This window comes from Orycteropus afer, unplaced genomic scaffold (genome assembly GCF_000298275.1).
Source record: "Orycteropus afer afer isolate SDZICR_OR568_19922 unplaced genomic scaffold, OryAfe1.0 scaffold00778, whole genome shotgun sequence".
Classification (NCBI taxonomy): domain Eukaryota; kingdom Metazoa; phylum Chordata; class Mammalia; order Tubulidentata; family Orycteropodidae; genus Orycteropus; species Orycteropus afer.
The window spans coordinates 840,506-854,305 of NW_006922365.1; the positions used below are offsets into that span (position 1 = coordinate 840,506).

Genomic DNA, 13,800 nt, shown 5'->3' on the forward strand with positions numbered 1-13,800 from the left:
TTTCTAGGAATTTTTTTTTTTTTTTTTTTTTTTTTTAAATTTCACTTTTTACTTCTTCTGGTACCCAGTAGTTTTTGAGCAGTGTATTGTTGAACTTCCACGTTTGATGTTTTTTGTTTGGTCCTGCTATTATTAATTTCTAATTTTATAGCATTGTGGTACAAGAAGATGCTTTGTAGTATTTCAATGTTTTTGAATTTATTGAGGCTTGTTTTATGTCCTAATGTATGATTTATTTTGGAGAATGATCCATGTGCCCTGGAGAAAAATGTGAATTGTGCTTTTGTTGGGTGGAGTGGTCCATATATGTCTATGAAGTTCAGTTGGTTGATTGTATGGTTGAATTTTGTATCTTTGTTGAGTTTTTTTCTAGTTGATCTGTCCCTCCTTGGAAGTGGTGTGTTAAAGTCTCCTACTGTAGCATAGTGGCTAAGGCACTTGACTGCTCACCAGATGGCTGGCGGTTCAAACCCATCAGCCACTCCTCGGAAGGAAGGTTGGGCAATCCTACTTCCGTAGTGATACTGCCTCGGAAACCCAAGGAGGGGTCGCTATGAGTCAGGGCTGACTTGATGGCACATAACAACAACAACAACAACTGCTAATGTAGTTGGAAGGAAGGTTGGGTAATCTACTTATGTAGTGATACCACCTCGGAAACCCAAGGAGGGGTCGCTATGAGTTGGGGCTGACTCCACAGCACATAACAACAACAACAACAACAACAACAACTACTACTACTACTATTGTAGAGTTGTCTGTTGTCCCTTTCAATTCAATTAATATTTGATTCATGTATTTTGGAGCACTTTTCAATGGATGTGTAGATATTTATTATCATAATGTCTTTTTGGTCAATTGACCCTTGCAGCATCATATACTGACCTTCTTTGTCTCTTATGTTGTCTTTCACCCTAAAGTCTATTTTATCATAAATTAATATTGCCACTCCTGCTCTTTTTTGGTTTCTGTTGTCTTGGCATTTTTTTTCCCCCACCCCTTAACTCTTAATTAGTTTTTATCTTTGTGTCTAAGGTGTGTCTCTTGTAGGCAGCATATCAATGGGTCTTCTTTTCTTATCCAGTCTCCCACTCTCTTTCTCTTGACTGGTGCATTTAGTCCATTCATATTGAGTGTAATTAGTGATAGGTATGAATCGATTGCTGTCATTCTATTGTGTTTTTTTGTCATGTTGTTGGAGTTTCCTTGGTCCATATACTTTTCTATGATGTCATTCTGTTGTCAAGTGTTTCCTTTCTTTTCTTCTTTACTGTTGGTTTTGTGCTTACTAGACCAATATGTTTTCCTTCTTTCTGAGTTTGCTTAGGGGGATTGTTAATTTTCTCTGTGGTTACTTTGGACTGAATTCTTGTCTCTATATTTTTGGAACAGTCTGTTTGATGAGGATATTGTTTTGTTTTCCTCTACATTTTGAAATTTTGTACCTAGAAGTTTTATTCCCTCTATTTGGTTAGTTGCTGCTGTCGTGTGCAGATTGACTTCCTTGTTTTTTAGTGTACAGTGTTTTATGGGCTTATTTTGAGTATCTGTTTCTGGTTTTAGTGTTGATCTCATGTGTCCTGATTTTGTTTTTTCTGTTGTGCGTTCTCTATTGGAGGGACTTCCTTAAGCATTTCTTGTAGGCTTGGTCTGTTTTTCAAAACATCCCTTAATTTCTGTCTGTCTGAGAATGTCTTGATTTCACCCTCATATTTGATGGACAGTTTGGCTGGATATAGAATTCTTGTTTGGAAGTTCTTTTCCTTCAGTCTTTTATATATGCCATCCCATTGCCTTCTTGCCTGCATGATTTCTGCTGTGTAATTGGAGGTCAGCCTAACTGGTTGATTATCATAAGTAATATTTCTTTTGTCCCTGGCAGCTCACTAAATTCTTTGTTTGTGTTTGGTTTTGTAGAGTTTGATTATGATGTCTTGGTGATTTTCTCTTGGGATCTATCTTGTATGGAGTTCATTGAGCTTCTTGGTCAAATATCTTTTCTTCCTTCATGAGATGGGGGAAATTTTCTGTTAGCAAGTCTTCCACAATTTTCTCAGTATTTTTTTATTCCCTGCTCGTCTTGTTCTGGTATTCCAATGAGGCATATGTTGTTTCTTTTGTGTCATCCCATATAAATCTTAGGTTCTCTTCATTTCTCTTAGATCTTTGTTCTGATTTTTCATCATGCAGGCTAGTGTCAAGGAATTTATCTTCTACTTGGGAAATGTGTTCTTCAGCCACTTCTAGCCTAGTCTGTGCTTTCACTGTGTTGTGTAATTCTGTAGTTTTAGTGTTAATCTTTTGGATTCCTAACTGGATGTTTCTGTATGAGTTCTGATTGTGTATTAATCTTGTTATTTTGTTTTTGAATGTTTTTCCTGATTTATTCCAGAGTACTGTCTGTGTTCTCCTTGCTTCTGTTTGGGATTTCCTTAAGCTCTTGTAGAGTTCTATAAACATACCTTCTAAATTCCTTCTCAGATAATTCTATTGCCTCTTCATGCTCCATGTTTAATGAGTTTTTGTCTGGTGTTTTATTTCTATTGTGTTGTCCTTTTTTTTTAATTTGAGGTTGCCTGTTTTTTCCTTGACACTTTGAAGTTGTTGTCTTTAACTGTTAGGTATGTATTGATTTGTTTAGACTTGGTTTTATGTTTAAATATATTTGCAGTGGTGGAGCTGTGCATTTTTTTTTTTTTCCTTTTTGGTTATTAATTCAGGTGTGTTGGGTTGCTCTGCAATTTTCCTTGTGTTGATGGAGTCACTGTAGGGAATATGGATACAGGTCTCTGTTCATTGTGAAGGGGATTTAGAGTTAGGACAAGTAGGTGTTGTGGTGGCTTACTGTGGCTTTCTGTTGGGTGAGGCAAGGGAGAAGGGGGAAAAAGAAGAAGAAAAGTAAAAAGAAAAAAAAACCCAGGCATCAGCAGTGAGACCCCGCTTTCCACATTTCCGTAATTGCTGCTGTTTCTGGAGTTTTGTTTGCAGTCTGCTTGGGAGGGCTACCAATGATGACATTTTGTTGTCACTCACAGACCCATGGTTCAAAATCAGAAAAGACCCCAGTGGTTAGGGAGCCGTTACTTTCCACTTGGATTGGAAAGCCACAAAAATCCCGTACTCTGGTGTGCTCTGTGCTAAAAAGCTGTTGTGGAAGAGCTGAACCTCAGCCTTGCACTGTGAGCTTGACCCAGGGCCTGACTGCCTGTAGCAAGTTTCCTCCCTTCCCCCTTTCTGCTTTCACCTCAGTGGTGACTTGAACCATAGGGGTTTCTGCTCTATTTCTCAGAAAATTTGTCCACTCACTCTGCATAGTTCCCAAGGTTACCATCAGAAGCTGCTATTGTGGGTAGTCTGAGATCCCGAAGCTGCCAGTGGTTCCCTGATGTACCCCCCCCCCTTTTTTTTTCCCTCTGTGGCTTTCTCCAGTATTGTTAGGAGTTTTCTGCCTACTGGCCAGGCAGATTCATTTATTTTTATTTTTCCTGGCTGTTTACCCTGCTTTATTTTTTCCTCCTTCTCTACTAAATCAGGCCTTTTCTAACTTATTGAGCTGTTGACAGCCCCAGAATTCCTGCTTCAAACTGCTACACCTAGTTTTTCAGACATTAAGATGCTAGAGGGAACAAATGCGTGGGCTACATGTATGATACCATCTTACTGGCTCTCTGTTATTCTAATGTTGAACTATACTTGCATACCTGGTATGAACCCCACTTGGTCATTGTGTATTATTTTTTTGATATGTTGTTGGAGTCTGTTAGCTAGTATTTTGTGAAAGACTTTTGCATCAATATTCATGAGAGATAATGATCTATAGTTTTCCTTTGTAGTGACGTCTTTGCCTGGTTTGAGTATCAAGGTTATGCTTGCTTCATAAAATGAATTTGGGAGGATTCCATCCTTTTCCATGTTCTGGAGTAGTTTGAGTAGGATTGGTGTCAGTTCTTCTCTGTATGTTTGGGAGAATTTGTGAGTGAAACTGTTTGGGCTAGGGTTTTTTTTTTTGTTGTTGTTGTTGATAATTTTTTAAATGACCTATTCAGTTTCTTCTTTTGTTATGGGTCTTTTTAAATTTTCCACCTCAGCCTCTGTTAGTTGAGGTAAGTAGTATGTTTCTAGAAATCTGTCCACTTCTAGATTTTCGAATTGTTGGAGTATAGTTCTTCACAGTATCCTGATATCCTTTTAATTTCTGTTCTCTTGTGGCGTCGCCTAGTTCATTTCTTACTTCTGTCATTTGTATTCTCTCCCTGTTTTCCTTTGTTAAATTTGCCAGTGGTTTGTAAATTTTATTGATCTTAAAAAAAAAAAAAAAAAACTTCTAGTCTTGTTGATTTTTTCTATTGTCTTTCTGTTTTACTTATTTCTGTGTGAATTTTTATTATTCTGGTGACTGTGGGATTTTTTTGCTGCTCTTTTTCTAATTGTTGGGTATGTTGGCTTAAGGTGTTGATTTGGCCTGTTTTTCCTTTTTTGATGTGTGCATTTATAGCTATAAATTGTCCTCTGATCACTGCTTTTGCTGTGTCCCAAAGATTTTGGTATATTGCATTTTCATTCTCATTTGATTCAAGGAATTTTTTAATTTCATTTTTTATTTTTTCTATTACCTAGTCCTTTTCAAGGAGGGTGTTATTCAGTTTCCATGTGTTTGTTCTTTTTCCATTCATCTTCCTATTGTTGATTTCTAATTTGATAGCATTGTGATCTGAGAAGATGTTTTACAGTATTTCAATGTTTTTAAATATATTAAGGCTTGCTTATGGCCTACCATATGGTCTATCCTGGAGAATGTTCCACGTGCACTGGAAAAGAATGTATATTGTGCTGTTGTTGGATGTATATGGTGTATTAAAGTCTCCTACTATGACTGTGGAGTCATCTATTTGTCTTTTCAGTTCTGATAGAGTCTGGTTTATGTATTTGGGGGCTCTTTCTTTGGGTGCATAGATGTTTATTATTGTTACGTCTTCTTGTTTAGTCAATCAATTAATCAATATAATGTCCTTCCTTGTCTCGTATGGTGGTTTTTGTCTTAAAGTGAATTTGATCAGAAATTAATATTGCCACTCCTGGTCTTTTTTGGTTTCCATTTGCTTGATATATCTTTTCCCAATCTTTGATTTTTAGTCTGTTTTTACCTTTGTCTCTAAGGTGTGTCTCTTGTAGACATCATATTGATGGGTTATGTTTTCTTATCCATTCTGCCACCCTGTGTCTCTTGAGTGGTGCATTTAATCCATTAACATTCAATGTAACTATCGACAAGTATGAATTGGTTGCTGTCATTTTGTTATGTGTTTTTTCATGGTGTTCCTGCTCTCTTTCTTCTGTATAATTTTCTGTGCTGAGCTCTTTGTGTTTATGATTCATGTTATCATTTCTTTTGTTGCTGTTGTTTTAGTATTTTCTAAGTATTTGTTACCCTCTTTCTATTGTGATGTGAAGGTTTATCTTTTTTCTTTGAGGTTACTCTGTGATTTATTATTTTCTACCCAAGTTTAGAACAGTCCATTCCATCTTGACTTCCCCACCATTTAGAAGTTGTGTAATGACAATATTTTTACCCTCTTTTTGGTTTGTAGTTGTCCTCATTTGTCAATTGATGTCTATGGTTCCCTGTTTATAATCCTGTAAGTTTATTTCTCTTTGGATACTTCCATAGCTGTGTTAGTTTCTGGGTTATCTCATTTTGTGTATTAATGGTTGGTTGTTGTTTAATTCTTTGTTCAAAGACTCCCTTTCTTATCTCTTGTAAGGTTGGTCTGTTTTAACAAATTCTCTTAATTTATGCTTATCTGGACATCTAATTTTACCATCATCATATTTGAGGGACAATATTACTCAGTATACAATTCTTGTTGCAAATTTTTTTCTTTCAGGGTTTCATGTATACAATCCCATTACTTTCTTGCTTCCATAGTTTCTGGTGAGAAATTGATTAGTCTTATTGTTTGTCCTTTGTATGTAACTTTTCATTTTTCCTGTGCTGCTTTCAGGATTCCATCTTTGTTTTTGGTTTTGGTGAGTTTGATGATATGTCTTGGTGATTTTCTTTTGGGGTCTACCCTGTTTGGTGTTTATTGGAGTTCCTGAATGGATACATTCTCATTTTTCGTCCTACCAGGGAAGTTCTTTTCCAACAAATCATGGTCAGTTTTCTCAGTAGTTTTCCTTTTTTCTTCCTGTTTTAGAATTCCAAGTACATATAGGTTATTCCTTTTTATGGTTTCCCACATGAATCTTAGGCTTTCTTCATTTTGCTTTGATCTTTTTTCTGATTGATCCCTTTACAAAGAAGTATTCAGGTATTTATCTTCAATCTCCTTAATTCTGTTTTCCATTGATTCGCTTCTACTCCTTTGCTTTTTCAATGTGTTATCTATTTCTGAAAATTTAGTATTTATTTTCTGGATTTCTATCTGTAGATTTTGTATCATTTTTAATTTTTCATTTATTTTGTCATTTTGTTCTTGTATTTTCTTCTGAAATTGTTCTAGGGTTTTGTCCTTATTTTCCTTAATTTTTTTTAGTGTTTTCCTTGATCTGTCTCTCAGTCATTTGAAGATACCTAAATATAATTCTTTTGAATTCTTTCTCAGGGAATTCCAATGCTATTAGTGTTTTCTTTGATCTGTCTCTCAGTCATTTGAAGATAGCTAAATATAATTCTTTTGAATTCTTTCTCAGGGAATTCCAGTGCTGCTTCTTCCTCAGTGATGTGTTCTGGGTCTGTATCATGCTCCCTTGTTTCTACCACTTTATCTTGCTTCTCTGTGTGGACTCTGGTCGTCTGTTGTCTCTTAGACATTGTGATGTTGTTGTATTTAGATCTCTGCTAACTTTTTAGTCATTTGTGTCTTCAATGTCCTTGTGGTCCCTGGCAAGTGGAACCTATTTTTAGATTCCTAGAATCTGAGAAAACACTGTTACATTAAATATCCAAAATGGTAAACTGCTTGTGAACATTCAAAATGTCTGTGCCCTCAGGACAGCCAAAAGTCCACAGCTCAGCCTGTATCCCTCTTTGTTGCTTCCGCTTTCATTCATCAGCCACCAGAGCAGTCCTCCATGCAGCCCCTGGGTAGTAGGGCTGATTTTTAGGTTAATTCTTAGGTTCTAACACCAGTTGGCAATATCCAAGCTATCCTTGCCGTCAGGATTGCTGACAGACTGCCACTTCGTACGTCTCCTTTTTCGGTGTTTTTGTGCAGGTTCTTCTACTAGTTGACATTTAATCCACTTCTGTGTCCTGCCTTTCAAAACTCAAAGCTCTGTGATTATCTTCTGTATTAATGAGTTCCCCTTTTCTTTGCTGAAGAGAGTCTGTGTAGTTTGCCCATTCCTCCATCTATTGGAGTGACCTTCATTTTGTTTTGACCTTTTTTCTGATTGATCCCTTTCCAAAGAAGTATTGAGGTACTTGTCTTCAGTCTCATTAATTCTGTCTTCCATTTATTCAGTTCTACTCCTTTGCCCATTCAATGTGTTATCTATTTCTGAAAATTCAATATTCTTCTGGATTTCTATCTGTAGATTTTGTATCATTTCTAATTTTTCATTTATTTTGTCATTTTCTTCCTGCCTGTATTTTCTTCAGATATTGTTCTAGAGTTTTCTCTGTTTCCCTCAAGTTTTTCAGTGTTTCCTTTGATCTATCTCTCAATTCATTGAAGGTAGCTAAATATATATTTTTTTGAATTTCTTATCAGGGTGTTCCAGTGTTGCTTCTTACTCAGGGATGTGTTCTGGGTCTGTATCCTGGTCCCTTGTTTTACTTCCTTTATCTTGTTTCTTTGTGTGGACTGTGATCCTCTGTTGTCTCCATGACATTGTGACTTTTTGTGTTTATGTTTAATTGGTGATTGTATGTTGGAGTGACTTGCCCACCATTTTTTTGTTCTTTGTTTTGTTTGGATGTTATATATGTAAACAAGGTACTGTGCTCCTCTATTCACTAGTTGACAGCACTTGTACACTCACTATCTTATCTCCTTTTCCATTGTCAGCCTACCATATGTCCCTGTTGTTCTTGGTAAATGAAGCCAATTTTTAGGTCCCTGGAATCCAAGTGAGAATGCTGTCACTTTAAATATCCAAAATGGCTACCACTTGTAAACATTCAAAATGGCTGCACCATCGGTCACTTTAAATATCCAAAATCACTGCCACTTGTAAACAATCAAAATGGTTGTGCCCTCCGGCACAGTCAATAGTTCACAGCTCAGGTTGTCTCCTTCCTTGCTGTTTCCCTTCCTATTCACAGGTGACCAGTGTAGTCATTCCTGCAGCCCTTGGCAAGCTGGGCTGATCTTTAGGTCAATTCTCAGGTCCCAACACCACTTGGAAATATTCAGGGTGTCGGTGCCATAAGAGTAGCTGACAGTTCACATCTCCATCCATCTCCATACTCACTGTTTTCATTCAGGTGTTTCCACTAGTGCCCAATCCACTTCTGTATACTTGCTTTCAAAGCTCAGGGCTCCAGGTTTGTGTTCTGCATCTCTGTCAATTGGTCTATCTTTTCTTTGTTGAAGAGGGTCTGTGTAGCTTGTCTGCCTATTCCGCCATCTTACTCCTGGATGATCTAAATTGTTATCTTTTAAGAATGGTACAAAATTAAAAGGTAAGAAAAAGTTTTCAAGGAGCCAGCAAAACCTATTTTTCATGTCCCAGTTGCTTTGAAATGTAAAGTCCATTACAGAATCTTTTTTTTAACTATCCCTTTAAGCTTAATTCTCTCTCTTTAGTTCTAGTGATTCTGTAGGAACAATTTAAATTTTTCAAGGCTTCTTGTTTTATTCTTATGATGAAGTAAATTACTTGGTATGGCTTTTCTAGCCATAATCTTTGTAAACTCCATGGTGGAATTTGCTGTGAGCAACTGAAGAGCTTTTGATTGTTAAAGTTATTCATCTGGGGTATTTCTGTTTAGAATGGCACAAAGCAATATTCTGGGAAGTTCACTCTCTCTCAGGTGCTTAGAATTCTACTGTAATGATTGGTTGGTGTAGTCACTCTACAAGGCTCAAAAGGAGCACTTCTAGAGGCAAAAGGAGTCTGTCTGACTGCTGGGTGAGAAAAACATGCTGCTGAGAGACATGCGCTCCTGAGAGATACGTGCTGCTGAGAAAGAGACACTGAGAGACATGCATTGCTGGGAGAGTGGCTAAGAGAGACTGCTGGCTGAGAGATGGCAGGCTGAGAGAGACTGAGCATTTTTCCTGAACTTGAATTGTAGCCTGGTGCTGCCTTAATAAACTCCATAATCTGTGAGTTCTGTGTGACCACTGCAGTAAATTACCAAACCCAGCAGAGAGGTGGTGGGTGCTGAGGGAGGAAAGGTTGGCAAAAGGGTTGGAGGGAGGCGGCATGTGTGGCCTTTCAAGGATAGGCCTTGGGCTATGGATGGTGACTCTGTCTTCCTCTTTTGGTGTTAGAGGAGGTCAGAAGATGCAGCCTCCTGTCCCTTTGGCAATTCTCTTGGGGATGGAGGTCTATTTGGGTATGTTTGTTTAGTCTTATGTTCCTGCTTAGTTTGGAATTGGCTGATGCAGTCATATACTTTATTTTTCCCATTCTGTAATGGAAATAAGAAGGCCAGCTAAATTGTTCCTCATAGGACCACTTGCCATTTTCTCAAGGCATAGGCAGTTCTAGTTCATCTCTCAACTTGTCAGTGTAAAGCTGTGGTCTGTATATGAATTGTTGGGGTCATTTGCTTCCAACTCTGTAGAGAACGTAACATCTCTTGTTCCCTTTTGTCTCCATATCTATGTGGATCTTTGCCTTGTACTGACATACTATATGATGGGTGCAGGCTCTTCCCTGGTTCCTATCCTTGCTTCAACTTTGCACTATAGCCCTGCTTGTTACCCTATCTTTCAGTTGTTGGCCGGGCATCAAATAGTTTCTTTTATTGTTAGGTACCATCAAGTTGGTTCTGATAGTGACCTTATGTATAACAACAGAACAAAACAGTGTCCAGTCCTGAGTCATCCTCAAAATCATTGCTGTATTTGAGCCCATTGTTTCAGCCACTGCATCAATCCATTTTGTTGAGGGCCTTCATCTTTCCCTCTGACCCTCTACTTTACTAAACATAATGTCCTTTTCCTGGGACAAGTCCCTCCTGATAACATGTCCAAACTACGTGAGATGAAATCTTACCATCCACGTTTCTAAGGAATACTCTGTCTTCTGCTCCTTCTAAAACAGATTTGTTCATTTTTCTGGCAGTTTATGGTATATTCAATACTCTTTGCCAAAACTGTTATCCAAATGCATCAATTCTTCTTCTTCCTTTTTTTTCTTTTGGCTTCCTTATTCATTTGACATACATACAAGGGTACTGAAAATACCATGGCTTGGGTCCAGGCACACCTTAGTCCTTAAAGTGACACCTTTGCTTTTTAACACTTTAAAGAGATCTTTTGCATCAGATTTGCCCAACGAAGTATGCTGTTTGATTTCTTGACTGCTGCTTGCATGGGTGGTGTTTGTAGATACAAGTAAGATGAAATCCTTGACAACTTAAATCTTTTCTCCATTTATTGTGATGCTGCTTATTGGTCCAGTTGTGAGGACTTTTATTTTCTTTATATTGAGGTGAAAATCATAATGAAAGCTGTATGTAACCTTTGATCTTCATAAGTAAGTGCTTCAAGTCCTTCTCACTTTCAGCAAGCAATGTTGTGTCATCTGCATATTGTAGGTTGTTAATGAGTCTTACTCCAGTCCTGATGCCTCATTTTTCTTCATATAGTCCAACTTCTTGGATTATTTGCCCACATACAGATTGAATGATTATAGTTATCAATGGTACAACCCTGATATATGCCTTTTCTTTCTGATTTTAAACCATACAGAATCCCCTTGTTCTGTTTAAGTGACTGTCTCTTGGTCTGTGTATGAATTCTTTGCACAGAATAATTAAAATGTTCTGGAATTCCTGTTTTTCTTAAGGTTATCCATGTGTTATGATTTACATAGTCAAGTGCCTTTGCATAGTCAACAAAACACAGATAAACATCTTTCTGGTATTCTCTGCTTTCTGCCTATGATCCATCTAACATCAGCAGTGGTAGCCCTCATTCCATGTCCTCTTCTGAACCTGACTTGAGTTTCTGGCAGTTCCTTGTCAATGTACAACCACTGTTGAATTATCTTCAGCAAAATGTTACTTTCATGTTATATTAATGATATTGTTTGATAATTTCCCCATTATCTTGGATCACCTTTCTTTGGAGTGGGCACAAATATGGATTTTTTCCAATCAGTTGGCCAGGTAGCTGTCTTCCAAATTTCTTAGTATACACAATTGTGTGCTTCCAGCATTGCATCTGTTTGTTGAAACATCTGAACTGGTATTCCTTCAAATCCAAGAGGCTTGTTTTTCACCCGTGCCTTCAGTGCAGTGTAGACTTCTTCCTTTAATCCTTTTTGCTCTTGATCATATGCTACCTCCTGAAATGGTTGAATTTTGACCTGTTCTTTTTGGTTCAAGGACTCTGTGTATTCCTTCCATCTTCTTTTGATGTTTCCTGCATCATTCAATATTTTCTTATTTAGAATGAATTAACAAGACAAAATGCAATCTTGTTAGGATGTGTTTTTTAAAAGTATAAATTTTTACTAGTCTGAAGTAGTTTAGTTACAAATTGATTATTTTATTCAATTCTGTAGCTCTAGGATTGTATAATCCAGCAATGATAAAATAATAAAAAGCTTCTTTGAAAATTTGTTTATATCTTGTCTATTGAATTTTTGAACTAATTGTTATTTTGACTAAATGTATCAAGACTGAGAAATACTGAGTATTTCAAAGTAAATAAATCGTTTACCTTGAATAAAAATGCCTTTCTGAAGGACATATAAGAAATATTAGATTTGTAGATATTTCTGTATATGTATAGATAATTTTAGTTTAGCCATAAAGCATTTTTGTGTAAGTGTTTTATATAATGTCATTTTCCTCCCTGAAAATATTTTTAATTTTGAATATCTGTACATACTGCATACATGCATGCAAACAAATACTTATAAATAATTGTCCAACTAATGTTTCTCTCTCTCCCTTTTTTTTTTTTCTTTCCAAATAGGGCCTAATTGTTCAGATTTAAAGCAGCCTATGTACTCAGGATTTGAAAAAGATGTCTTTAAAACTATAGCTGATTACTATGGTCACTTGAAAGAGCCTCTGCTTACATTTCATCTTTTTGATGCTTTTGTCAGCGTGTTAGGTGAGTTGTAATCAACATATATCTGTATTATTGATATTGAACTATTTAATTTTTCATTATCTTGAGACTTCCATTAGGCAAAGATCATAGCATTTTTTAAATAAAAACAAAAATGGTTAAACAATATTATGAATGTCAAAGCAAGGGTCAATAGTTTTTATTTTTTAAGAAAGAATAATACATTGTATTTCATTTTTGTACTAAGAAGTATAACATTATTGGTAAGGAAGAATGTAAATATGACATTTACTGTTCATGATTAAATCTGCTATTCTGGACATGACTTCATGAATAGTCAAGTATGAAAAGTTTATTTTCATTTAGAAATCTAACTTGTTATAGGAGAAAGAGTTGTAAAATAAATATAGTAACTTTATCATTCCCGACAACCTGTTGCTATTCCTCCCATAGATTTATACTTCAGAATTTATGCTATCAAAGGAACATTTTAGAGAAAACAGAACAAAACAAAACAAAACATTATTGGCTTTAGGTCTTTCTGATACTGTTCCTTTCTTCTTGTAAACTTGGGTTTTCTTGTTGCTATTATGATTATTCAATGAGTATTATTGTTTTAACATCTAAAAGTTTGCTATAAAGACCAAGTCATTGTGTAATAACCATGCTTTGTTATATAAATTTATATGAATCAGCGTGCTTGTGCTTTGCCTTTTGTCTAAACACAGATTTCCTCCCTTCCTCATCTCCTTCTCTTCCTTTCCCCCTTTCTATATTCTTACTTTCTTTATGGAAAGTTTTCTTACTCCTATAGTATCCTAACAAAATAAAGTATCAGCAGTATGTAAATAAGTTAACTGATGTCACAGCACAATACTTTATATTTTAGGATTTTGTCAGTTTTCTGATAATAACAAGAACAAAAGATTAAATAAATAAAATTTTGTCCACAGAGTGCTTTTATTTTCAAGCAGATCAACAATGGAACACATGAAGGGATTAAACCAATTACTGGATTTTGAGACCACTGGTCTGCTTAGTATTTTGTTTAGAACCAAGTGTTTATGAATGTCATGCCTGATGATAAATACATACTATTGTTTAATTTGTTTATGGATTAACTGACTAGATTCTCACTGTAGCCATTTACTGCTATTCTTTTATTATTTAAAGAATAGTTCTAAAGACTGGATTGAAAATACTTTTTTAGGTTTTCTTCTCATTTCCCATTTTCATTATTTTTTATAGTACAGTTATCTGATTTGGAAATAAGAAAGAACTTGGAAATTTTAAGATTTCAACTAATACCAATTGAATTAATTATATTTATGTCACTGATCGAATATTCAATTGTTCATTTTTACTAGAGTCGCTATGAGTCAAAATGGTCTCTAAATTCAAGAGGGATATTATCAAGGTCATATTTTGGCTCTCATGGACTTGTTTTGATTGTTTTTAACTTCAACTTGAACGAGCATATGAGCAGTTGATGGTCTGTTCCACAATCAACTCTTTTTTTTTTTTTAGGATTTGGGTGAAGATTTACAGAGTAAATTCACTTTTCATACAGCAGTTCACATATACTTTGTCTCATGTC

General features: G+C 36.0%; 1 protein-coding gene across 1 annotated transcript in view; it reads left to right on the forward strand.

The window, feature by feature from the left end:
• Positions 1-13,800, forward strand: part of DEPDC1B (DEP domain containing 1B) — a 200,628-nt gene that overhangs the window by 156,482 nt on the left and 30,346 nt on the right. The window contains exon 7 of the mRNA XM_007957698.2: positions 12,105-12,245. Coding sequence (XP_007955889.2) covers positions 12,105-12,245 — 141 coding nt within the window. The remainder of the gene's footprint in view (positions 1-12,104; positions 12,246-13,800) is intronic.